This window comes from Emydura macquarii, unplaced genomic scaffold (genome assembly GCF_026122565.2).
Source record: "Emydura macquarii macquarii isolate MOO-44397 ecotype Brisbane River unplaced genomic scaffold, CSIRO-AGI_Emac_v2 contig_2768, whole genome shotgun sequence".
NCBI classification, from domain to species: domain Eukaryota; kingdom Metazoa; phylum Chordata; order Testudines; family Chelidae; genus Emydura; species Emydura macquarii.
Genome location: NW_027132905.1, coordinates 9,574,387 through 9,601,983, shown reverse-complemented (window position 1 = coordinate 9,601,983; position 27,597 = coordinate 9,574,387). Strand labels below are relative to the sequence as shown.

At 40.6% G+C, this 27,597-nt stretch overlaps 1 protein-coding gene and 1 long non-coding RNA gene across 6 annotated transcripts; one reads left to right on the top strand and one right to left on the bottom strand.

Moving 5' to 3' along the window:
- Nucleotides 1-139: 139 nt before the first annotated feature.
- LOC137165204 (uncharacterized) lies at nucleotides 140-955 on the top strand. The gene is made up of 2 exons (XR_010923300.1): nucleotides 140-495; nucleotides 804-955. It is a non-coding gene; the product is annotated as an uncharacterized lncRNA (long non-coding RNA).
- On the bottom strand, nucleotides 945-27,597 carry VDAC1 (voltage dependent anion channel 1). Of its 5 annotated transcripts, none has more exons than XM_067566373.1 (10): nucleotides 26,753-27,597; nucleotides 25,625-25,725; nucleotides 16,384-16,453; nucleotides 14,309-14,358; nucleotides 12,203-12,355; nucleotides 12,056-12,108; nucleotides 7,013-7,240; nucleotides 3,801-3,951; nucleotides 3,161-3,222; nucleotides 945-1,904 (listed from the first exon to the last, which is right to left on the bottom strand). In XM_067566373.1, exons 3-10 carry the CDS (start codon nucleotides 16,448-16,450, stop codon nucleotides 1,820-1,822), a joined length of 849 nt encoding a protein of 282 aa, XP_067422474.1. In that variant the 5' UTR covers nucleotides 16,451-16,453; nucleotides 25,625-25,725; nucleotides 26,753-27,597; the 3' UTR covers nucleotides 945-1,819. The 5 variants fall into 5 exon arrangements, with proteins under 5 accessions (XP_067422474.1, XP_067422469.1, XP_067422470.1 ...); XM_067566368.1 differs by having other exon boundaries at nucleotides 3,165-3,222; nucleotides 26,753-27,553; XM_067566369.1 differs by lacking the exon at nucleotides 25,625-25,725 and having other exon boundaries at nucleotides 3,165-3,222; nucleotides 26,753-27,553.

Genomic DNA, 27,597 nt, shown 5'->3' with positions numbered 1-27,597 from the left:
GAGGGAAAGCAAGCCTAAGGACTCCAGAGAGCAATCGGCACAATCCATTGTGATCGGGGTCCCGTATGGATAGAGTTTATTTTGTGGGCAGAACTTGAAAGAGTATCACCACCATTTTTTCTCCTCCCATCTTAGTAGGTCAAGCAATATAAAATATCCTGCAATAGCTTGTAATGTGACATGAAACTGGTAAAAATGCTTGAGTTTGAACTGTCATTGAGAATACACTATTCTGCTCCCTCAAGTCTGTTAAATGGGAAAATATTAGGGATATATTTCAGCATTATAAATGTCCTTTTTGGAAAGATTTAAATCACACGATTGGCTTTTGCTTTTCATTACATCTTCACTCCCTTGTTTCTTTTAGATGGAAACAAGAAAGAGACAGCTCCATACAAGCAGCCAGCTTTCTGTAAATGACCATCAAGAGGCCCTTGGACCACTGTTTGTCAAAGAGTTCCAGGAAGACAACCCTAGGCATCATATACAAAAGAAGTAAGAGTTTACTTGGTAGCAGCACAAATCATTTAATTTTTCCTTTCAGAGTAAAGAGGTTACAGTCAGCATTTGAAAACTGAGCTGATCATGACATTCTCAATCATACTGAAGATTTTGATTATCATATGTTCAATGGTGGGAAAAGTTATATCTTGATTTTTGAATTTGTATCTGACCTCTGCTAGGTTTGTAAATAGAGAACTACAAAAATGTACTGAATTCTTAAATATTTGCTCTCTTATGTAGAAGACTGAATTACAATGATCTTTTCTGAATTAATTGTTCTAAATTTTTATGTCTCCTAGACAATTTATTCATCAGGCTCAAAGATACGAGTTAGAAAAAAAATAACAGCAATAAAACAAGGTGATGCAAGACTTTTGTACAAATCAAAAGGAATTAATTTGAAGTGATTTCCAGAATTAATATACACACAAAATAAATGGTGAAGTTTCAATATTTTATTCAAGTTGGGTTTTTTGTTTATTTCATTTTAAGTAGTGTCAAGTACAGCATTTTGGGATCTAGTTCCACACAAAATGGAAGACTCTAAAAATGTACCCATTAAATTGCTAAAAAAAAAGGTGGGTCATAAGACAAAAGTCCATTTTAAATTCAGAGTGATGCCGCTATGTGATAAGAGTTACAAAGACTCTTTCCCTGCTTATGGCTCTGTCTTGCAAGCTTTTCCATGTTTAGTGCAAGGGAAAGGAACCACAACACAAGACAAGGATTATTGACTGAAGTCACATCAAACCTTCTGCACAGCAAAATTATACAAGGTGAACAATCTAAAGCACTCTGAAGACAGCTGTAGGGCAAAATAACTAAATAAGACAAACAGTTAATGAAATATTTGTCTAAAAATATTCTTTTCTCTTGACAATTTTGCATGCTCCATCATGGACTGAAACTTTGATAAGTTAATATCCAAAAACTATGCTTCTTGAATTAAGAGTTGACTATAGTGGATTGCAATCTCCAGTCAGTTTCTATATCATATTGTTTGTCCTTATATAGCCATTATTCTAGAATAGGTAATCTGTACCTTTATATCCCTTGTAATGTTGTAATTAGCAACTGTGATGGGCAACAGCATTCCAAAAAAAGCCTGGAATTAGGATTTTTAAAAATGTTTTCTCCTCCTCTTCTCAAAGAATAACACTTTAAAGCTTAGCTGTCTTTAACCAGGTTTAACATGACTGATACATAACAATACTTGAATCCCAGACATAAAACATTGAAAGGTTCACTAAATTCTGAAGGTAGCTATGCTGTAAAGTATTTTCAAATTAGTGATTGTACAATCCCTTTTTATGCTTCAAATTCCAATCCTAGACCAAGTTTGTGTCCACCTGCATTGACATTCTTGCCATCCAACAAAGCTGACAACGTCAGTTTGATACCTGCATAAATGAACAATGAGAGAGAAGGTAAAACCTGCAATATAGGAACCACACAAAATACGGAATGCATATATTTTGCTTCTCTGAATTATTGGCAGGCTCTGGTAATTTAATTTGGTTGTATGGCAGTAATTCTTTTTTAAAATACTTGTAGAGTGCCTAAAGTAGTGGATGGGCATCTTCTTTGCATTTCTATAAAAAGAAATAACAATATAGAGCTAAATTCTGCTATGTTTACTCATCTGAGTGGTACTTTTACTCTGAGTCATTCTAGTGATTTCAGTGGGGCTAATGGTGGAGCAAGGTGTTACTTAACATAAGTACAAATGGCAGCATCAAGCCTATTATATCTACCTAACTTTCTAAAGCACTTTTAGATCTATGGACGAATAGTGCTAATGCAAAATATTATAAAAATTCATATCAGTCAATCTAGTATTCTGACAGCAGCATCACTGTGCTACAGCGATGGTTCTCAAATTGTGTGCTCCCAGTGGTATGCATACCACTGGGGTACCCCCCTCATCTAATTATTTGCCTAGTTTTACAACAGGCTACATAAAAAGCACTAACAAAATCAGTGCAAACTAAAATTTTGTACAGACAATGACTTGTTTATACTGCTCTATATAAACACACTCTGAAATGTAAGTATAATATTTATGTTCCAGTCAATTTATTTTATAATTATATGGTAAAATTGTGAAAGTAAGCAATTTTTCAGTAATCGTGTGATGTGATACTTTTGTATTTTCATATCTGATTTTGTAAGCAAGTTGTTTTTAAGTGAGGTGAAGCTTGGGGTACATAAGACAAATCAGAGTCCTTAAAGGGGTACAATAGTCTGGAAAGGTTGAGAACCACTGTGCTATAGTAATTCCATGATAGCAGCACTGAAGTTCTCCTCTCTGGGCCAGTGGAGCTCAAGCGTGTCATGCTTTGAATCAAAAGAGAGGCTTACAATAGGAGAGCTTCCAGTGACTATGAATGCACTTGCTAAATTAGTTTTTACATGTACAAAAGGCCTGTTTGTGAGTCTAACTGGTCATTTGAGGTTCTGTATGCGCCTCTGGCAAATCTACTCGTTATTGAATGTCAAAAACTTTTGAAAAAAATCCAGCCCTAAGAGGGTCAGGACTTGAGTTAGCAAGAAAGACAGACAACAATGTTATAAAACCAAGTAACTTTTTCTACACGAAAACCTCTGCTGCTTGAATATGTTTCATATTCAAATTATGAATTCCTTCTCTCCACACTTACCTGGCTTCAAAGTCTGAGTGTATCCTAAACCAATCAGGCTGGAGTTGTTTACTTTAGCCTAAAAAAAACCAAAAACAAATCCACCATTTTAATAATCTGCTATATTTCTTCAAAGTCTTTTGCGTCTTAAAAAGTGAGGGGCTTTAAAAAAAAAAAAATCGAACTATTTCAGATTCCAAATCATGAACAGAATATGGACCAAATTTTGCCACTATTTACATCTATGCAGCTCCACTAAATATTTACAATATATACAAAGATGCTTTTGTTAACCAACTTAACTATTGCAATGAATCACAAATACAAGAGAATGCTCTCTTCCACTTTACCTAATCTCATATGTCAGCCTGATGGTAAAACATCACTCTGTGCTACTTTTCAGAAAGTACAGGTAATAGTGATCTCAGACTGTCTGACTGATGTACAGCAGGCAAAATACAGAGAATGGGTCAAATTCATTCCAGGGAATTACATCAAGGATGTATTTGACCTACTGCCTCCAAAACAAATATTTTGAAATCTGAAACTTTCTATTAATATAGGCAGTGAAGGAAGCAACGCCTATAGTTAAAGTTACTCAATAATTTCCATTATAAGAACTGTTTTCAGTTATAATTGCACATGTACAGTACTCACAGAGAAAGAGGCATCAGGGTCAATCTGATATTTGGCTGCTATTCCAAAGCGAGTGTTGCTATTTCCAGCTGTCCAAGCAAGATTGACAGCCGTTTCCAATTTATCATTCACCTTCTGGTAAATGGAGCCTCCAAATTCTGTGCCATCATTCCTATAATGAGCACATTCATTTTAAATTGCACAGGAAACTTTCGGTTCTTCATCAAGATCTACATAAGTAAAACCTTCACGAATAACTGTAGCAACCATATGGAATTGAAACAATGGGCCAGATTGATTTTGGGAAGTCATGCATTACTGTTTTGTTTTTTGAACACTGAATTTCATGAATTGCTTACCATATTTCAATAAACCCATCCATGATCTAAAAAGAAGCCAGGAGAAATAAACAGAAATGGGTTCCAATTTCCCCTCTTCAGTATTCGGAGTCTGCAGCCAACTGAGTCCATCAGGCTTGTTCTTATCTATACATCTAAGAAGTTTCCCTAACACACACCTTTTTTAGTGGTCACGGAAGGTGCTACAGTGACAGTCCTGCAGACTGAACCTTCTGTTTATCCACAGAACAGGCATAATACTGGCAGTGTAAGCTTCCTCGTGCTGCCTCATCAACATGCCTTTACACAGACATGGAAGTACCATCTCTAAGAGTAAAATGACAGTTCAGTTTCCAAACCCACGCAATCCTCAACCTCCCTCCTGCAAATGCAAATTAGCACCATTTGCAGTAGTTGCAATTTTGTACTGTAGACACTTCTATACTAAAAACTTAACTCATTTTCATTTCATTCAGCTACCAGATGGTAAGAACTTTCAATTAACACTAGCCTGGCTTAAACTAGCTATGTAAGAGGTGAAAAGACTCCAAATTTAAGAATCCTCTCAGCAATAGTGCAATTTTTAAAAGAGCAAACAATTTTTATTGACAGAGTTCGTGGTAAAAACTGTGTCTGGCTTTTGCATTTTCAGTATAACCCATTCTGCTGAAAAAGGGTGCAAATATATTGCCTAGAATAGCACATAGGTGTTTATGAACCACTTCAATTCCTTTGCAAATTATAAATCTCTAATCATTTCTGGTCAGGGACTTAAAAAAAATTAACTGCAATAACACATTTATTTAAGTAAATACAACATTCTGGGATGAAAAAAAGATAGATGACTTGGAGTCCTTACAACTTGTATAAATCCAATCCAATGTTTTTTATTATATAAGTTATATGGAAAATACTAGTGCCTATTTGCAAATTCAAGGAATAGCATTAGCCTTTAAATTGTCAGAATTATTCTTCCAGGCAAGCACTAAAATTCTTCATATACAACTGAAGCTCAAGGGGAGGGCTTAAAAAGCACTGACTAGATTCCCACACAGCTCTATCTGGACCTGCAACAGTAGGGGTCTGAGTTATGCTCAGAAAAGCTAGGGAAAGTCATGTTTAAGGTGGAACCTTTGTCTTCCCCTACCTCATTACCTAGATACCATAATTAATATATATGTTATTTAATATCACTATTGTGTGGCTTGACAAAGTCCTGGATGGGATGATTCCGTGGGGATTGGTCCTGCTTTGAGCAGGGGTTGGACTAGCTGACTTCCTAAGGTCCCTTCCAACCCTAATCTTCTGAACACTGAAATATCCACACACAATATGGCATGCTAGGAACTGAGTTCCAGCAATTTCCTGGATGTGGTGGATTATGTCAGGCCCTTGGTGTTATTCTGTTGTAGATTTTTGTTTAAATTTATTTTAAAATACAATTTTAGAACCCCCTACATAAAACAAAGTGCCATTAACTTACCATGGGGTCCCAAGGCTTCTTCAGACCTGAAATCATGTCAAAGGACCTATTAACCCACTAACAGCAGGAGTTAATGTTTTTGCCTTGCAAAGAATATTAAATATAGTATTTTTATGCATTACAGATTGATAATACCGAATTTAAAATAAAAATCCTCTTAGAGTATTTGTGCAGTAATTGCTAACTAAGAACTACATTTCCAGAGGTCCAAGAGAGGGTAATGGAATCTGAGGTATTGTATTGTTTAGAAATTCCTTCCTGTTGTTACCATCATTAAAAACAACAGTATTTTATAGTAATGGCCTCCAACACAATGTTTTGGACTACTACAAACCTTTGTAGCAGAAAGCCATTGTAAGTGTTTGATGAGATAGCTCCTAACTTTTGAGGATCTGAAGGGACCCATGCATATACTTTTGATGAGAGTTCTCTGCTCATGCATTTGCGATTTGCTAGGTCATTCAAAGGTTTTTCTCTGGACTGTGTGAATTCAGCTGTTCTGTAAGGCAATTCAAGCTTCCTAAATCAGATTTCTGCAGAACCAAGGGAAAACTGAACAGAAGCAGCCTTCGAAGAAGCAGCTCCTAGAAAGCAGAACAGTTGTTCAAGCTCCAAATGGGAATGTCTTGCAATAGCCCTGCTACTCATCAAACGTCCAGTTACAAAGGTGGGGGATGAGGAGGAAAGTCACCCAGATTTCAAAAGTGTCTTTCACAAAAGGCAGAAATTGCTTGTTTTCAGAAACGAGTGAGGACAGAACTTAAGACTTCAATTAAATTAAATTAATTTTTTCCATTGTGTGTTTGTGCAGGAATGACAAGTGTTTGTGTAGATGGATTATTAGGAATTCCAGTTCTGAAACATTCCAGCATTAAGGCTATATGAAATTTGATTAAATTCCCTCCGTCTTGTGTTTCATTTCCTCCTTTTTCTCTTCTTGTTCATTGTTTGTTTTCTCTCCTGCCAAATCATTATTCTCTATTCCATTTTACCTCGCATGCTACCTCGCAGCAGCTTTTATTTTCTCCTACATGAAGAAACTGTGTAACTGAATATGTTTGCTTGTTTTATTTTTCCAATAAAAATCTGTTACAAAGTTATACAGTTGAATTCCAGGCCAATTAATCACTCACAATCAGTCTTTATTCCCTCCAAAATTGAATCAGAGCTAAGGGTTCCCTGTTTCCCACACCCGCACCTACATACAGCAAACAAAAGCCCAATGCAAAACAGCGTCTGACATCTTTAAGCAGATCTCTCTCCAATTTCTGGAGGCTCCTACTGAGCCTTCTCAGGAAGTGAAGAGTCCATGCCAGGTCTATCATTCTCCCTCTTATTAATTTTGACAACCTCTCCCCTTCATTACTAAACTAGGGGGTGATATACATGAATGCTCATTTGCTGGTACTTACACATTAGTGTGAAGCTGGAATTCATCAGTCTTATAACCAACAGCAAAGTTGCTCTGGGTCACTCTGGATTTAGTTGTCTCAAAATTCATTTGGTAACCTGCCAACCAACCCTCATAGCCGAACACAAAGGCTCCACGTATTGAAGGTCCAGCAATATCAAAATCCATGTCGCAGCCAAGGTTGATGTGTTCTCGTTTGTATCCTGTCTTAATTTTAGCATTTTTTTTCCTAAAGGGGGAGGGGGGTAAAGGGGAATGGGATGACAACAAAATTTTATGACAAAAATCACTCATATGTAGTGATTTCATCAATCCATTGTTACTTTTAACACAACAATGCCAGAAGATAAAGTACACATACACAGAGATCTATGCAATATGTTATCTTAAATTTGTTTCACATTATATACATTATTATTTGCATTTATGCACACACAAAAGCAATAAAATTGAAGGAAAACCTTTGGAATACTGAGACTTACATGCAGATCTTGCAACAAAATTACAACATATGAAAGTTGCAATGTAAAAAGCCTCAAACTCCTGTTTACAAATCTAGTATGTACTGAATTTTTTGCAATTAAAGACTAGAGTTATCTAGGATCCTACTTAATCATTTTGTAAACTGTTGTAGAGGAGAGAGATTACTCTGCAATTTTTATTTGAATATAATTTTTAAAAGACTTTCACGGATATCCCTAACTATCTAAAACTGAAAAACTTCTGAGAAAGCAGGAAGTAAAATGTTTGCTACTCAAATGACATATGCAGACTGTTTGTTGCCTAACAAATTCACGTAAACACTTTCACACAATCTAGACTTTCTGTATGTAAGTATTAATCTAGGGCATTCATTATCTTGGAATACTCTGTACCTACTAAATGAAACTATCACCCATTAAAAATAACCAAATGCCCTACTCACCATCCAGTTCAATATCTATTAGCAACAATGATATCCACAATCTGCATAATGCTAAAAAGAGAACACTTCTAATGACCAATGATCAACTGTGGCTAATGGCCTTGGCAGCTGCCACTAATCCCTCTGCCCTGCTTGTTGTCATATATTTACATCAATGGCATTTTGGTCTTCAAAAGTACTACTAGATATTATTCACAAATTTTCAGAAGTTCATGTAATCATACTCCATGCCCCCTCCCACCCTCATAGCTATTTCCTTTATTGTACAGCCAACGTGAGCTATTGCAAACATTTTTACTTTGAACATTGCCATTAAACATGAATGTGGAGGGGGTAGGGTAGCTGTTCCATTAGTAATCTCTCAGGAGAAGTCAGCTGAGTATTGCAATAAGGAGATGCTGGCAACTGAAACAGTATTTTCCAGCCTTGCCCTGGCTTTACTAACGAAGATCTCCTTTTCCATAAACTAGGATAACTATGAGTAGCAGGAGTTTTTGAACAAGTCTTTGGAAACGAATGCTTACTCCTGGGGACATTCTGCACCACTGTGCACGCACAGAATTCATGTCCCCCTCAGATTGCTTTGCTTCCCCGCAGAAAATGACGGAGAAGCAAAGGGAAGCTGCAAAAGCAATCACATGCCTCTCCACAGCACTGCGGGCGTGTGGTTTCTGGTGCCCGAGCCGCCAGCAGACAGGTAAATCACTGGGGGCGGGGGTCCTGGAGACACACATGGACATAGTTGGGGGGACCACACAGAGGCGAGGCATGGGAAGGTCACATGCCACTGCCTCCTCCCCCATTTTTGTGAGAGCCGAGATGCTCTGGCTAGCTGACTCTGTAACTGCACACCATCTCATGGGTCCTGGTGCTGGTCATGCTCCCCTTCTGTGTGTGCTGGGAGCCATCCTGTGTTCTGTATAACAGAGGGTGCCCGCGATAGGGCAGGTCAAGGGAGGCAGGGGAAATGGGGGACGAGGCGAGGGTCGGGGGAATAGGCAGTTGGGAAGGGAGATGGGATTGAGCTGACGGAGGGGTATGTGGGAGTGAGGGGAGAGGGATGGGGTAGAAGGGAGTGGGGGATGGGGAAGAGAAGGGTATAGGGGAATGGTGGGAGGAGCAGGAGCCCGGCATGCGGCATCCCTTCGACAGCAGCAACTGGGGCTCCCCTGTTAAGCAGGTCCAACGAGCCCCCACCCTGATGAGCCCTAAACCCCTGCACGTGAACCACCCCAACAAGCCCCCCTGCACCCAGACCCCCACTCCACTGAGCCCCAACCAGCTGCACCCAGAGCCACACCCCACCAAGCCCACTCCCGCAGCACCTGGACCCTCTTCCCACTCTCCACACACGGACCCCCTCACCGAGCCCTATCCCCCACACCTACACCCTCCCCTGGTGAGCCATCACCTAGACACCCCTGCAGAGTCCCTTTGCCCTGGAACCACCCCCAATGAGTCCCTGTGCATTCAGATCCCCCACTGAACCACCTGCACCCAGACTGCCCCACACAGAACCCTGTCACCAGACACCTGGTTCCCCCCACACTAAGCCCCTTCACACTTCGATCCTGTGGGGCTGTGCCTGCCTGTCCACAGCTGGTGCAGTGGGGCAGGCCCGGGGTATTTCTGGGGCAGGCCCGGCCCTTGTGCTGTGTCAGGGTCGGGTGGAACCTCGCCGCCAATCCCTGCCCTGGAAGGGGGGGCGGGGGGGGAGGGGAGCTACAAGGTGATCTCCCACCTCTATGCAGCTAGTGGCCTGTGCTCACCATTGCCACACCAGAGACTCCATATTTATTTACAGACAAATAAAATTTGCAGAATTTTATAGAATTTAAAAATGTTGTGGGCAGAATTTTTATTTTTTGGCACAGAATTCCCTCAGGAGTATTCTATGCATTTCTAGTGCAGACATCACCATGTACTAAATGCATTAGGCACTAAATGCAAACTCAAGAATGCATCATCTTGGTCCCCAAAGCACCTCTTCTCCAACACTCCTTGATTTAAATCACTGTTACCTTAGCTTTTCTTTTTTTGCATTTAAGAGAAATTATGCCGTGTCATTCTTCCACACCCATTACTGAGGCGAGGTTTGTACAAAATGAGTAGGTCTTGCATCATGATCTGAAAATAGGCTCAATCTCATTCTGATCTTCCGTGGCAAGTCATTCTTTAGTGGGTTCTCCTCCAAGACTAACTCTGCCCCTGGAAAGTTTCATCCTGTGCACTCTTAACTCAGTGGGTCACAGAAGGAGGGGCATTCTCTCAGACAGCTAGGCCCTAATCAGATAAGGGTTTTACAGACTAGTACCATGACCTAACAACATTAGAATAGAAAGCCAAAAGTAGTGTGCTGAGCCCCCTTATATTGGCCTTGTATCTTTCAACACACCTGCACATGACACACCTACACATGATGTACTAAATTACAGTTTCCAAGCTCCTAGAGAGAGCAATGCACTAATCTAACCCCGAGGTACCAAAAGCATTCCTTTTTCTGTTATTGATCCTGTTGTGTTTTGAAGTACAGTGGAAAGAGGGAACTGGTGAAAACTGTAATATTTCTCTTTCACTTCCTTGGGTTTGTTTACATAAAGGGAGCAGATTCTCATTATCTGGCAGACTCACACTCCAATATTTTTTACTGTCATTTTTAAGATCTTTTCTTTCCTTTGAAATTATAAATTCATTCCATCAACAGCCTCAAATTTTGGGGAAAAAAAACTATCAAAAAGTTTCTTCTGCCATTTTATCTGGTCATTTTCCAGAGTCATTTGAAACATATAGCTCAGTCTAATAGAAATGTCAATGTAATCCTCTATTTCAGCTGAAGAAATAAAGTCTTTCACTTTACTGGTTTTGAACTTGCCAGTATCAAACTTTTATATTGATTGTGTCTTCCCTTCTACTCTCAGAAGTCAAAGACTACCATCAACATTCAGCATTGACCTAACTCTGCTTCCACTGAAGTCAATAGTATAACTCACAATGACTGCAGTGGGAATAGAGACAGGCCAACGCTGAGCACTTCTGAAATTCCCATTCCTGGTTAATAGGTTCATCCAGGAAGGAAGGGAAAGTAAAAGATGTGTCAAACTCATGTCTGGTGTAATTCTACTGACTTCAACGGAGTCACACCAGAGTTGATTCTGGCCCAGTTTATTCAGATAATTTTGAATGGAATCAAAATGGGGAATCTCCATTTCAATTACAAGGCAAATGGTATAATGTCTGGGGAGCTATTGTGAGCTAATTACTGAGCTATAATTTCCCATTCATATGTGATTATTTTAAAATCTGATTATGTAATAATTCAATTTCAACAAAACTCGATTATTATGCTACAAAACTAAATATACTATCTGGACATGGGATTGCAAGCAATTTGAAATGTAGAATATGAGGTCTGCAACTTGGAGTGAAATGGTCATTGTGATTACAGCCCTGCAATGCCGTGAGCTACTTTCAGAAGCAAATCCGCATGATATTCTGAATCATAAAATTTGTTTGTGTACAGGAGGGAAATCAATAGAGGAAAAAAAAATCAACCAACATTTAGTCTTATAACTTTCTAATCCTTCTGGCTCATGTAAAATGTTGATGTCCAATCACACCAACTAAAACATTCATCCAATCCCCGATCATGTTACAGCCTGCAAGAATTTAGGCTGTACATTCAGCTTGAAAGAACCACCCAATTACTGAACTGAGCTATTAGAGCAGTCAGCCAAATGGCTTGCTGTGCTCATTAATCTGTGCACTTCAGCTGATTGTTTAGGGTTTTCCCTGTTCAGACGGTAGCCAAGTGTACATCTGATGTTATGGGAAGCATTAAGTCACAATAACCAAAACAAAACTTTCACCTGACATCAGTTTGGAGTATAATTTTCAAATTATTGTACTTAATCCTTTTCTTCTTATAAATTGTGTTAAGAAAGGGATTTTTAATTCTAAGATTTAATACAATGAGACATGATTTGACTATTCAGGGAATAGCTGCTATCTGTTCTTATACTTCAGTTCAGAGGGAGTAAAAGAATCAGCAAGTGTTCTAGACAACTAAAAACCCACAGAAAATCCTTTTTTGGCACCCAAGCAAACTTACTCACTTCTTACCCAGTGTTAGGAGAGAACGAGGAGTCAAAGGTCAGCTTCAATCCATGTGCAAGCTGAACAGAAAAGAAATTCACCAGTTGCATTTATAATTAAAAGGACACTGTGATAAGTGAATTGGTAAACTGTGACTTTTGAGCGAAGAGTTACCTGATCTTCCAGAGTAATCTCTGTGCCTAGTGTGTTGTCGGTGTTCCACTTCTCTGTAAATGTCAAGCCATATTCCCCCCATTTGTATTTTGTTTCCAAATTGCCAGTCACTTTGCTTGTCTCTGAGTTTGCTGACCCTGAGCTTGTAAATTCCTAAAGTAAAGGAAAATAAATAAATAGCAGAATGCATTAATTACAGTAACCTGGGAGAGCATTTAGCATCACAATGTTTTCCCAAATGCTTCCTCTATATCTATTTCCTTGTCATTAATATCAGCACATACTTGCCCTCCCAAAACTGCAAAATAATGCTTCACATTTAAGGAATGCACTTACGATTCTCTCTGCTGAAACAACACAAAATAAAACACTATTTTAAGTGTTACTATGCAAGATAAAGCCTGTAAAATAAATATATTTCTGTCTCAAGTCTGCAGCTACATCTTTCATGAAGGTATTTCAATCACTAGCTCCATTAAGCAGTCAAATAACAATTAATGCTCATTTTGTAGCATAAGCCAAATCAGAAATATGCATCAATTCTTTATACATTTTTGGGGGGGAATCACATTTCAAAAGTTCTGACACAGGGAGGAAGAAACGCTGCAAAATCACAGCAGCTGCCAACCGGGTGTGTATTTTAAAACAGGTGACTAACGATGTTGCCAAAGGGCACTCAGACATAGGTTCCCAGGGAATAGTGGCTCAGTCCTGAACACTTTAAGAGCCAAATCAAAGTGTGCAGGAAAAAATCACAGTCGAATCAGCAGCCTTTCCCAGTTGAAGTTCATGCAGTTTTCTACTCATCCTATACAGCTGGGTAGAGAGGGACAGATTATCCCCTCATCATCATCAGGGCAGGGGGCATGGCCTAAAAATGCATAGACAGCAGGAACACAGAGCACTCCTAGGGATGCCTAAGTGATAGGTAAAACTATTCATTTTTTTTAAGAAGGGACTGGGAGAAGAGGGGTTACTCCCCAGGACATCCTTTAGTGGGAGTGCTAGGAAGGAGTGGGAGATAAAAAACAAGAGGGGTGGGAACGGAGCTGGTCTAATGTTAGGAGGAAAAAATTCATGAACTTTTCACAAAATGTCTTTTTTTTTTTTTTGGGTGGGGTGGGCAAAGTGAAGTACCAAATCATCAAATTCATCAAAAAATTTCATGGAAATTTCAACTAGTGCTTGGGGCATGTACAAGATCCTGGGGTGTGTGAGAAAGAAAGGGGAATAAAATCCCAGAAGGGTTGAGGAGGGACTATTATTTTGCCTTCTAGCTCCCACTTTTTCAGAAGTCCATCACACCCACTCACACTCTACAGATTACACATCTTGATACAGATTACATGAGAACAGAAGAGTTGCCATGATGGATCAGACCATGGTCCATCTTACCCAGTATCCTATCACCAACAGTGGCCCATACCAGAACTTCAGGGGAAGCATACAGAATAGGGCAATTATGAAGTGTTCCATTCGTCTTCTAGACCCAGAGAGGCTTAGAGTCACCCTGAATATGGGATTGCATCCAAGACCATATCGGCTAAATGGCAGCTGATGGACTCCTTGAACTTATCCAGTTCTTTTTTGAACCCAGTTATACTTTTGGTGATCACAACTTCCCATGGCAATGAGTTATACAGGTAAATTGTGTGCTGTCTGTAAACGTACTTTCTCTTGTTTGTATTAAACCTGCTGCCTATTAATTTAATCAGCAACTCTTGGATTTTGTATTGTGTGAAAGAGTAAATAACATTCTTTATTCACTTTTCCACACCATTCATGATTTTATAGAATTCTACCATATCTATCCCTCTCTCCCCTCCCCCGTTTAGTCTAAACTTAACAGCCCTGATCATTTTACTCTCTCTTCATATGGAAGCCATTCTATACCCGCAACCATTTTTGTTGCCCTTCTCTTTTCCAGTTCTACTATATCCTTTGTGAGATGAGGCAACCAGAATTGGACACAGTAATAAAAGTGTGGGCACATCATAATATAATCCAGGGTGTAAAAGGTGTAAAATTCACATTTTTCCCACTTTTAGAAATGGGGACATAAATATATAGTTGATAAATATTAATGTTTTCTCTTTCCAAACTCACCAGTCCATTTGCAGATTTTGTTTTCATATCAAGTTTTATTAATCCAAATCCTAAAAGATAGCAAAAAAACAAGAATTTTAAGTATTAGTTTGAAACAGCAACATACAGAAATAGCATTTCTGTTTTATCTTTTACAGTTCCCAGCTACATTTCCTTTGAACTATCTAAGAAAACAGGATTTATACAACAGTCAACAGCTGCTCCTATTACTTGATTTCCAGGAGGCAGATTTTGCCATTTATATTCATACTGGGTAGCACCTTCCTACACTAGTCCTATTGATTTCAGAGATGCTACATGCACAAGGTTAGACTATAATACCTCTACGAACACAGAGGAGTACCTTGTTCCACAGGTAATCCTAATTGTCATGCTGGTTAGATTGTGGGGGGTCATTTAGTATATTGTTTGACATCAGTATGTCAAACTCACAATAATTCATGTGAGATATACCATGTCAGGTACTGTTAGAAAGGCTATAATGTGCTAAGTAAGATGATGATGTTTATGTTCATGTGTTATATGTAAGATGGAAGTTATGGATATTTGATATTTCTGTATGTCAATTTGGGCTGGCTGGGAAATACCCCAGACTGAGAGGCAGCAGAACAATAGCCTGCCTTATGGCCCATTAAGACACTCAGGGATACAAGGGGCCCAGGAAGAAACTAAAGGCATACCTGAAGAGTTACCAGGATTGGCCCATGTTACTCTGGACTCCATTTTAGTTCTTGTAATATTCCACAAGGCAGCATGGCCAGGGCCAAAGGGTATAAAAGGCCAAGCCACAGAATCCATTTTGTCTTTGATCCTGTTCAGCTACAGACTCACACCTACCTCTGGATCATTTCATTTACAACTGAACCAAAGGACTAAGACCCATCCAGGTATTGTATGTATACCAGAGGAACTGTACAACCTGCAACTCCACAATTCTCCCTGAAACTTGATGTATATGGACTTTCAATCATTTGTATGTATCTGATTTGCTTTGACCCTTTAACATTTCTCTTATGGTTTGTTTCTTTCTTTTTACAATAAACCTTTAGTTTTAGTTACTAAAAGATTGACTGGCAGCGTGGTATTTTGGGTAAGATCCAAACTTATATTGATCTGGTACTGCGGCTAACCCTTTGGGGTCAGAGGGAACCTTTGTAGTAAAGAGCACAGAGTTTAAACAACTGGTCTCTTTACTAGACCTAGTGGCTGATTAGGAGCCAGAGGCTGAAATGCAGTAAAGGGGGCTGTGTGTATTTGTGTACTGGCTTCTTGATAACCGGTTTGGGGGAATCAGAAGCCTAGTTTGTGGCTGGTTGGGAAGTCTGACTTCAGTGTCACCCACCAGTGTTGGGAGAATCTACTCTCCTTTTACAGCCTGCCCTGACCTTCACATTATCAGGTGGCTACCCTGGGCACGGGATGGGTCACACCAATGATTTCAATGGTTCTATGCATGGTATAAGGTACTGTTCAACATGAGTAAGGGGATCGTAATCTGGCCCATACAAAGGTACTATACATCAGTATCCTTCAACACACAGACAGCGCCCTAAGGGAGGCACTGATGATCTCCAACCACAGGAGAACAAGTAATTCCCCACTGGTCTTCACCAGCCAGGATGGACAGCGATCTAAATCAAGCGATAAGCCTGTGGGATGCAATTCCTCCAATATCCTGATTCAGCCAGAAAGCTCAGCCTGAACCCCAATATTATCTGCAAAATAATTTAAAATGTCTTCATCACAGAAGGCATTCGAATTAGCAGTCAGGCTGTCAACAACTCAACAAACACGACCAAGATTAGATGGCGATTTCAGATGAGATTTTTCAACTGGTTCCCACTGGTTTCAGCTAGCTACTAGGTTTTGCAACAGGTCTACTGGTAGATGAGTTCCTGGGATTACTGGTTCTCCATTAATAACCTATAGAGATCAGAGTGGCAGAAACCAAGTAATGGATTCTAATAGAATCTACTAGAATTTCTACTAGTGAAAAGAGTAAAATCCTAGCAGGACAGTTTCAGGAGTTGGTCATTCAGTAAAAGAGAATATGAGTTCCTCCTGGTATTATTTACCATAGCCCTTGGTGAAAACATCTCTGGCAGATTTTCCTAGATCAGCATAAACAGGTGGAACAGCCATTTTCTGCAAAAACAAAAACAGAGATTACAATATTAAGAATCATTTTTCTATCTGATCATTTGAGCAAAACTCCTATAGTACAACCATTCTCCTTTTTCCACCCATCAGCTCTCAATCAGCTATAGAGATAGATAAAGTATTTGCAGAAATACTGATATTTTCTTTACTGGCCAGTATGAGTCACTGAGGCATATATGCCATGTTGAATCAGAAACAGTCTGCAAAATAAATACAAAAAAGATAATAAAATGTGAAGAAACTTTCTGTGCCTCTGAAGACAGTTAAATGCTTTTACAAGAAGAACTATGAGATCTACTTCCTGGTTTTTGTTCTCATTAAAGGTTCTCTTTATGTTCATTACTTGACATTCACAATCTACTGGGACTGTGAGCAATCCAAGTTTCATTCAGAAGATGCACAACAAGGACCAACATCATCTATAGTCAATTGTACCGAAAACCCTCTAACTCGGAGGACCTGATTCCAGTCACAGAGTGAATAAGGTAAGATCCTTTGTTACACAGTCCAACAGGATACAATTTATGACCCCAAAATCTATGAATGGCTATTCTTCACCCTAAACTTTCTCTTACTTGAGTATCGCTGCTACTACTGGATCAGACTTTTAAACCTCCTTAGACACTGATCACTCCGTTCCTTTTTGTTGCCCAGTGGGGAGAAAAACTGAATTCACTGTGCAAAACTGGAACTGAGGAGATTGCAGAGAGGGTAGAGGTGGCTATATACAATGCACCAATCAGGCCCATTGGCTGCCCCTCCATACCAACTAGATACAAAATCAGAGCACCATGCAAAGCCTGGGGCATGGCCTGACCAGGAGATGAGGGAGAATGAGCCTGAGAGAGGCGACACGCTTTGTTTCGCAAGGATATCCTGAGAACCACAGGGTTTGGCCTTGATTTACAAACAGCTCCTCAGGTTGTCCCCCTTGCTGGTCAACACCTGCCCCCAAGAAGATTCACCCCATTGTACTGTTACGCACAGAAGGGAGGATATGGCCTCCAACCAGGGAAAATAACCTCCCCCATCTTTTTTTTTTAAACCTGTGACCCTGACAGGTCTTGTTTTATTTTTTGAAGGGAACAGTCCAGATCAGCAGACTTGAAATTTTACACATCATCTTCCCTCATACAGAAGTTCCCTATAATCCTCACACATTACAATTTAGAAATTACAAAACTGATCGTTTCTCCCTGCCTAACAATAGCAGACGTTGCAGTGGGATTTCATATTCCTAAGACCCTTTTTTGGTCTTGTGACATTAATGACATAGGTCCAGTAAAGCAGAATGCAAATGTCATAGAGGGAATTTTCTAGCAGGGTAACCAGTCCTGACTCAATACCACAAAAGTTGTGCAATACCAGAAAACTGTGCCTTTAAAACCTAAAGCTGCAAACAAACAAAAAGACAACCCAACACACACACACGAGGGTGCTGCTTTTACTCTTTTTGGTTTCAGACTTAGATGTAATTTGTTTTCACATGATCTCCACCACCCCATTCATGCCTGACAGGCACTTTTAAACACCACTTAATACTTCAAGCATTCACTTCAAAAAGTTGTTGCCTGCCAAAGTACGATCTTGCTGTTACATAAGTGAAGAATCTCTATCCAACAGTGTGCAAAACAGACCTGGTAGCTAAACCAAATTGAATTGTCTTCTCAGAATGCAAATAAAGTAATATATAAGACAGCATAACAGACATATTAGGATCTAGATTCTGTTATCCGCACTACATTGTATCTGGATGTATCAAAAGACGAGGTGAGTGAGGTAATATCTTTTATTGGACCAACTTCTGTTGGTGAGAGAAACAAGCTTTCGAGCTCTCCCACCAACCAAAGTTGGTCCAATAAAAGATATTACCTCACCTACCTAGTCTCTCTAATATCCTGGGACAAACAAACACTGCATACATCAAAAGACCCTGGCAATTTATTAGTCGGTGCATCACAAAGTATCTGAGGAACAATAGGCTGACATCAAGCAGCTAAACGGTTCATCAAGAGATAACTTCAGGCCATATTCCAATGGATTTGCAGCTGCTTATATTAGGCTGAATTTTGCATTTCATTTTTTGTGCCAGCGTGAAAGGTGGGGTTTAATTTTGTAAGCACCACTAGAGTGGAAGCCATTTTTAAAAGTTGGTTAGGTGCGGTTCTGCAAAAAACAGTCTACAAATCTGTTAATGCTTCGACTTTAAAAAAAAACAAAAAAAAAAAACCATTCCTCTGCTCTGTAGACCACAGCATGTCACCAAATTTAAAACATAGCACAACTATGGCCATCAGTGCACAGATCAATTCACAGATAATAGAGTCAAAGTGGGCCCGTTAACTCCAGAATCCTGAACATATTGAGATGAATCAGAGAGTCATGGCCACTTGCAGTTTAGACAATGCCACTTTCTAGTCACAGCAGCCAAATCTCACCAGAATTCAGTGAGGGGCATTTCCAAGAGACCAAGCAACAAATTATAGTATCATAAATCTCCACATCTGAAAAGCACTTATGTTAGTATTGCTGTGAAGAGCAACTCACTCTGCTGTTATTCTATATAAGCCCTGATTGCACTCAGTATAAACTGCATCTTACAATCCACATGCATTTCCAATGCAGTTATGATCACATTCAGTTTGTTTTCTTAAATTCAAACTATTATGCTAACTTGTTTTCACGAAGACTGTATGCTAATATTATTTTATTTATATTTTTTAAAATGATTTTCCTGTATCAAACTCCATAGCGCCAAATTCTGCTCTCACTTACACTTGTACTACTCCACTAAAGGCAATGCAGTTACTTTGGACTTACACAAGTGTCACAGAATGGAGGCAGGCCCCAGGGTTTGGTTCTAATACAGTACATAATCTCCAGCAAGCTATGGGCAGGGAGAGTCAGCCATGCTTGTGTGATGAATCAGCTGTGACATGCTGCTCTAAAGCAGCAGTTGTCCGTGGTTATAGGGCAGTGACAGATGCCTAGTCTCCTCTTACGCAATTACTATAATTAAGAAATAATATAATAATGCTAAATCCATGTCCACTGTAAATCTATTTGTAAGGCAAATTATTTAATTTATATAGAAAGAGGTGCCCAAAATTGGTGAAAAACATGCTGTGTGTAAGATAGTAGTTAACCGTATTGTTGTCAGTGACAAAAAAAAATTATTTCTGTTTACATCAGCTTGTCAATAATCAGAGAGGCCAACTGTATTACAGGAGAAAAACAAAACAGTTGCATCATATATGACTGCAGCATGCTTAACTGGAATAAAAAGTCTTAAAGGGCCAGGGACTAAGGACATACGAAGGGCATGCCCTTGTCTTTCACCTCTGGAATTCCAGGAGGTGAACTCAGACTAGGTCACAAGTGAAACTGAATGTGCTGGTCTTCTCCTCCTCCTGCTGTGTTTAAAGATCATAAAAACTATCACCACATGACTCAATGCCTGCTCAAGGGAGGCCAAAATTTAAATAGTAGGAAGTAATGGGAGTGTTGAAGCACCGACAGAGCTACATGGGGAAATTCTGAACTGAGTGCTTGGCTCACTGCAGAGCAGTGGTCCCCAAACTTCTAGGGTCACACATCCCCTTACCTGGTTCATGCCCCCCCAGGGGCTGCAATTGAGAGCTGGGGCCAAGAGCGGGGCCAAAGCCACAGTTGGGGGCCAGGAGTGGGGGTCCAAGCTGCGGCTGGGGCCAAGGTGGGGACAGCAGCTGCAGCCGTGGGGCCTGAGGCCGACAGGGTTCCTTTAGGGCAGTGGTTCTCAAACAAAGTATACACATACTGCTGGGGGTACACAGAGGTCTTCCAAGGGGTACATCAACTCATCTAGATATTTGTTTAGTTTTAAACAGGCTACATAAAAACACTAGCGAAGTCAGTACCAACTAAAATTTCATACGACTTGTTTATATTGCTCTATGTACTATGCACTGAAATGTAAGTACAATATTTATATCCCAATTGATTTAGTTTATAATTTTAACATGAGAAAATAAGCAATTTTTCAGTAGTAGTCTGCTGTGACACTTTTGTATTTTTGTGTCTGATTTTGTATCAAGTTGTGTAAGCAAGTTGTTTTTAAGTGAGGTGAAACTTGTGGTATGTAAGACAAATCAGAGTCCTGAAAGGGGTTCAGTAGTCAGGAAAGGTTGAAAGCCACTGCTTTGGAGCATTTTAAAGGCAGACTCTGTGCCATGTGATATAGGCCAAGGATATGGGCCACTGAACTATTTGTACAAATCCTAGTGACATATTATCATAAATTATTTGACAAATGACAATCTCCCTATATAAAAGAGAAGGGAAATCAAGAACCTCATCCCTTTAATTCCACAAACCTAAATAAATTTGATTCATTTTTTAAATAGTTGCCACAAAGTTATAACTTGAAACAGTTCTGTATTCTTTGGCCATGAGATTTAATTTACAAATTAAAAATAAATTTAAAAAATCATGAGGGATGATGGGTTTGTATTACAGAATTGCAAAACGGAGGGTCCTAAAAATAACCAAAACAAACCAGATTTTGGCAATTCAAAAAACTACTCCCAATTGAAAAAATAACTAAGCGTGACCAAATCTTATTTTAAAAGAAGTTTAGAAACCTAATACAAAGCTCATTCAAAGTCATGATTTCAATCTGCTTTTGATCAGGCCAAAGATTTATGCACATGCTTAACTTTAAACACAACTCATCTTCCTAAAATCAAATGTTAAGCACATGTTAATCTTTGCAGGATCTGGGCCTAAGTGCATATATTTCTGAATAATCTGCACTATGGATCTATAGGAAATCAAACTCCAAATTCTGCCCCAACGTGTAATTCCACTGAAATGAAATAATCAATATTCCATAATGACTCAAATATAAGTCCAGAGACTGAAAGCTGTTCCACACAGGCCAGACTAAGCCCTTGCAGAGTCAAACTATCTAAGGTACTCATTACTGTAGTATCTGAGCAATATCCTCACAACACCCTCGTGAGATAGAGAAGCACATTTAACAGACAGGGAACCGAGGCACAGAGAGTTAGGTGACTTGCCCAAGGTCACATAGAAAGTCTGTGACACAGCAAGGACTTGAATCTCAGTCCCACACGGACTTCATGGAACTGTCTGCAGAATAAGGGCCTTATTCTTAGTTTATTTAGCAAATATTATGCATTTTAAACCGTCTCAAACTAGTTACATTATCATCCAAATAAGCAATCTAGTTAGTTCTTAAATACTGTTGTATTTAACATATTCTAGTGGCTCCTTTCATGCATAAAGCAATGAGCCCTTTTAAAAACCCTTTAGCACACATTTACAAGACCAGTTCTATGATCTTTGTGTTTAGGCAATTAAAGAAAGAAAGGGAATTCTGATCTGAGTTACTAGGATGTAAATACAGCGTAACAATTTCAATTAAGACTGTTTTTATTAATATTTGTATAGTTTAAGCTACTAATTAAATAAAAAACATAGGATACAATTCTGCCCTCCCCACTGTGATCAATAAAGTTACAAATGCTGTGAAAGCCAAACAAGTCCCAAGGATCCTATTCTTTAAAAATAAAATCCCGAACCACAGGGTAACCAACTTTTTGTGCAAGTGCATGTTTAGGAAGTAGTGAGCAATAATGTGATCATTGGCAGCAAGAGTGGGAACAGAATTAGGACAGTGAATTAATTGGCCAGTAAAGTCTATGAGTTACCATAGTTAAATCACCAGTAAAGTGCAAGGTAATCAGGTACAGAGGGCACAGTGGGCATGGGTAAAGCACTGAGGAGGGGACAGAGCACTCAAACATTTTGGGCCACATTATGTCCTCTATTACATCAGTGCACCTTCAAATCAATGGACCTGACCTGTTAAAATTCAGGGCAATATTTGGTCCTCCAGTATATTTTTGTTTGCTAGCTCTTTTCACGCTGGAGAAAAGCATCTACTATATTTAATCTTATGTCAATGTTCTTCTTCTATGTTTTTCCTCTGCCATATTCACAAAATGTGAAAGTTTGGGTTTTGCTTCCTCACTGCTGATACCATCCTGCAGGGAAGTCACAATACTGAATTGACAACGAGAGTTCTGTAGCACTTTAAAGACTAACAAACTGAATTGGGGACATCACTCTTGTTGCCACATCATACCCAATTCAGACTCTACTGCACAATCAGATAGAAGTTGAAGCTGGATGTGGAGGAAGAAATAGGAGGAATACAGAAAATGATGGGCCAAATAAATGACCTGTTGTGTAAAGTTGGAGGAGGTGGTGTATTTTAAAAAGTGTGAAAGTCCTTCTTCAAAGAAATGCTGACAGAATTCACATGGAGTGACAGAATTTTCATTTCTGACTCTCCCAAGCAATCCGAAATGCCACACAGAATGAGAAGTTTTCACTGGCAGGGCCCACACATGGGAGGAAGAGGCCCTGGAGCCCGGCCCAGGCTGCAACCCCCATTACCATGAGGAAAAAATTGAGGCTAAATTGTAGATCATGCCTGAGGATATTGATAGAAACTTATTTCCCTGTATCTATTGTCCAGATTTTGTGAGATTTGCTGGAGCCAATCAGAAGCAGTGATAGAGCAGACTCAAGCAACATTCTGAACAGAGTTCCCTTCTCTAGAACAGAGTGTGTGTGTTTGTGCAGCGAAACTAGGACTTGTAGTCTGAGACTGAGACACAGAGATTTGTGCTCCTCTCTGTGATGTGACATGGTCTATCATATCAAGATCAAGAATTACCAGTCCCAGAGTTCCTTGTGCGTAGGCAGGAGGAAGGGACAGCTGGCGGGAGGGGCAAAACAAAGCACCATAAGACAGTGGGAGCCAGTGCTGCTGCTTCTTCTGGTAGGATTTGCAGGCCCAAAATATATGAGAGTAAGTGTCTAATTCACTCACAGTCACACACACACCCCGCATACTGCCATGTCTGGTGGTGGCTATAAATACAAATCAGGCAGCCAGAAACATAAGGTGGTAAAAGAAAGGGAACTAAAAGAAGCTAAAGGACACCAATCTATCCTCCAGTTTTTCAAATCAGACAAGTCTTTCTGCAGTCAGGCAATATACTAACTAGGGAAGGAGATGAACAAAATCAAGACGAAAATGATTTCAATATAGAGACCCTGTCTGTGGCACCGGCAATAGATGACAAAGAAAAGCTGCCAGAACGTGCATCATGTGACTCCAATCTAATGTTGGAAGATAGTCAGGTAGCATCACCATTAGCACCACCACATTCAGAAGATTTACAAGAAGCAAGAGAGAGTAGTGCTACACTATCTGATTCTTGACTTTTCAAAGCTCCTGGGAAACTGGAAGAAGCTTCTAAATGTCTACTTCACAAGAATCCGACAGATCTTTCTGAGAATTTTCCTTGTGAAATGTTGCATCTGAAAAAAAAATCTTCATGTCTACTTTCGGAAAAGAACATGAACTACCCCCACTTATCTTATTAAATAAGATTTACAAAAAACAACTGCAACTAATTTTCAGCGAAGTGTGCATAGCCCTACGGATTTTTTGCACACTGCCAGTGACTGTGGCAGAAACTGAACAAAGTTTCAGCAAGCTAGCACTCATCAAAAACTGCAGGCGTTCTACAATGGGGCAAGAACGGTTAAGCCACCGAGCTATCATGTCTATTGAGTGTCAACTTGCAAGAGAAATTGACTTTGGGGGGCTAATTCATGATTTTGCAATGAAAAAGGCCTGAAAAATAAAGCTTTAAAGTTAATTGGCCTAATTATAAAATGTTTGCAGTCACATTGGTCCCTTAGAATACAAATATCAAGACATTGACAGGATAGAATACCTTTACAATGACAAAAAGTTACAAAATAGTAGGACTCTCGGGTTGGGTGTTATGTTAAACAAAAATAGAAATGTGGAATATGTAACAGTAATGTCAGAATTCAAACTTTGTTCATGGCTCAAGATATTGTACGTATAGGATGAGGGATTGTGGTATGTGTGTGGGAGGGGGCCCGTGTTACAACTCTGTACTGGACCCGAAAAAATTATGCTTGGGCCTTGTTCATTGGTATCACGATCAGTGCTCCTAAGAAATATCCTGACTAACTCAACAGCATGGAGCAGTGGTTCTCAAACTTTTTACCACTGTGAGCTGCATATGCTTTCAATGTGTTACGTGGGCTGCATCCACACAATATATGTACAGTACTACCTGTATAGCCCTGAGGATGTCACATGGCACATTGCTGTGCACTGACTGGGCTGCAAACGGTCTGCAGGCCGCAGGTTGAGAACCACTGGCCAGGATGCATTCTGCTCCAATTTTCTTTTCTTTTAACTAATGGCCAAAGACAGAAAGGACATGGATATAGAACAGTTCTTCCAGGTCAAAGACTTGACAGGGCAGGGAGGGGAAACTTTCATGGCTGCTGCACAAGGCTAACCCTTTTCTGAGGATAAAGGAATTCAGTCCCCAGCATTTTCAAACTAGCCCTTTACCCTCATATTAAAATACAGTTAAAATATAAAATAACTTTTTTTTTTTAAATTACAATTATTTTGGGGGTTGGATTTTATGTGTGCGGGTTTTTTTAAATATCTCATGCTGAATTTTCCTAACTTATGGAACTCTGCTAAGCCCCATAATTTCTTCACACTTTCCACAAGAATAAGGAAGATAACAGGCTGAAATGGGCGGGTTAAAATAAGGCATCTGACTGGCCATCAAAGATTCTGTGCTGAATCATACTATGATGCAAGACAGCCACGTAAGTGGAGATACAACCTTTGCTTTATCTGGAAATGAAAAATTATAAGAGGAAGTACACACCTCAGGAACAGAAGCTATTCAGAAACATGAACACACTTCAAGGGTTGAAGGACAATTACCTTCAGGCCAACTCTGGAGTGATTAGCACATGGTACAACTCCATCAAAGTCAATAGGATTGAACAGTGCTAATGACAGAATTTGGTCCAGTGAGTGGAAGTATCCTAGTATAGCCAACACTTTGTCACATTATGGCTCACATTTTATCAACCATATAGCAAGTTATGCTTAGAAGACTCAAAAGCCATCTGATATCAGAAGTTATAATCCAGACATTGTTTCAGAAAATTATATAGTTGTATATTTAAATTTGTTAGAAAAGATATAATTCTTATTTTGTCTCCACATACATTTTAAAACATGCAAAGCTTAGCTGCTATGGAATGTCCTCATATCATTCCTTAGACCAACTGAAGCAGTTCAGATTTCAGGATCCTGCAGTTTTAACAGCCTGATGAATAAACAGCAAACATTAATTTTTATGACTGTCAAGCCTCAAAAAAAATAGGCATGAAAAAGGCATCTAGTGCATTCAGAATAAAGGGGGATAAAAGAGGAAGATACTGGAAATATTAGAACCCAAAATCCAATCAAGAACAGTTATAAATGCAGTGGAGATAATGAACAACAGTAAAACCTTGCTTTTGGAGAAGTTACAAATTGTAGCACTACTGAATTTATATTCCTATCATCCTGGCTGTGAAAATAACATATATTGCACCAGCTAGCACAGCTCTGCACTGAGCTGTAACCAGTTCGAGCCTGGTTGTTCTCCAGGAGCAGACTTACATTTTCTTGTTGGGGCCTGTCCAATGATAGTGCATGCAGGTAAATCACAGCAGAGCATGCTTTGCTTCCCACACCGAAGAAGGTCACCTATAGACTAGCTCTGCTTGTGTGGGGTTACGGGGTGGGGAAAGGAAGCTGCAGATGCCATCCTGCTGCAAAAATCCCTCCCCCTCCCCTGCGCCCGGCGGGCAGGCAGACCGATGGCGCTGCATAAAAAAGGGGAAAACTGAAAGCAAGCCATTTTAGAGGAGAAAGTGCCCCCCGGGTCAGGAGCGCGAGGGGAGGAGAGCGCATTAGACTCCCTCCCCCCCAGCTCAGTGCCGCGTGAAAGCAACCCCCGAAGGTGACTGGGGGCGACCGGCTCAGCCCAGCCCGAGCTCCAGGGCAGCCGGTGCACGGGTCAGACTGGAGGGAGCCCCTGGCCGCGGGGGGAGGCAGCTGCAAGGCCCGGGCGTTCCGCTGCCTAAGGCGCGAGCGATGGCGAGGCCTTTGCAACTTGCAAGGCACCAGCCGGCCCTACCCTGCCTTCCCCCGCGGGCTGCTGCTGCTGCTGATGCAAAGGCGGCCGCCGCCCGACTCGCCAGGCGCCGCCCGGTTTCCTCTGCAGCCCCGCGGCGGGGACGAACGACGAGGCTGCAATGCACCGCGGCTCCGCGCCCGGCAGCTGCCGGCCCGGCCCACGCGCTTACCTTGCTCGCCGGGCTCTGCGGTGGCTGGCTGCAGCGCGGGGCTGAGTGACAGCTGGGAGCGGGGCGGACCTTGCCTGGAAGGAGCCAGCCCGGCCTAGGGAGAGGCCGCGATAGGAGCCCAGCCCCAGACAGACACTCCCTGATGGACGGGAGACGTGACTACAGCCGACTCTGGGCTGGGCTGCGGCTAGTTCGCCTTGGAGGCGCCTCATTTCTCCAGCAGCAGCTCAGTGCTTTAACCCTGTGCTGGGCACAGCCCTGGCCTCGCAGCGGGGAGAGGCTGATCCCAGGAAGGCGCCTGCATCTCCCACCTCTGCGGGTCCCTGAGGGCACCACAGCCATTGGGGAAAAATCTCAGGTCAAAGATGGAGCTGGTAAAATCCGAGCCCTGGCTTCCTTTCTGGTTCTCGTGGCAACACTGCTGTGTGTGTGTGTGTGTGTTTTATTTTTTAATGAAGAAACAGGCCCTTGCCCTGTCTGCTAGCCGGCCATGGCAGCCTAGGGCCGGGGGGGAGGAGAAGCGGAAAGTGAAACGCGTTCACTTACTGAATACAGCGCCGTGCGCAAGGAAGAGGAAAATATGCTCCCTGCCCCAAGGACTTTACAATCTAAGGCCCAGATCCAGTAAATACAGACATATGTAACTTCATTCCCACGAAGCTGAGGGAGAAACTGATGATACGGTCAGGTTATTTCTTCCATGCAGTCTTGTTTATTTACAGACAATGTACACCAAGTCCCATTTCCCTGAACACCGCAGGAGCAAACACCAGGAGACAGTTTCCTTGCTCACAATCCCAAGCCTCCCTTTGCATCCAGCATTCTGCCCAAAAACTCTCTCTTGG

Excerpts from the sequence above, each read along its gene's own strand:
- VDAC1 (XM_067566368.1), bottom strand. The coding sequence starts at position 16,450 with ATGGCTGTTCCACCTGTTTATGCTGATCTAGGAAAATCTGCCAGAGAT. Across the intron at positions 7,241-12,055 it reads TCGTTCTCTCCTAACACTGG|GAAAAAAAATGCTAAAATTA; the intron begins GTAAGAAGTGAG and ends CTCCCCCTTTAG. Across the intron at positions 3,223-3,800 it reads ACCCTGATGCCTCTTTCTCT|GCTAAAGTAAACAACTCCAG; the intron begins GTGAGTACTGTA and ends GGTTTTTTTTAG.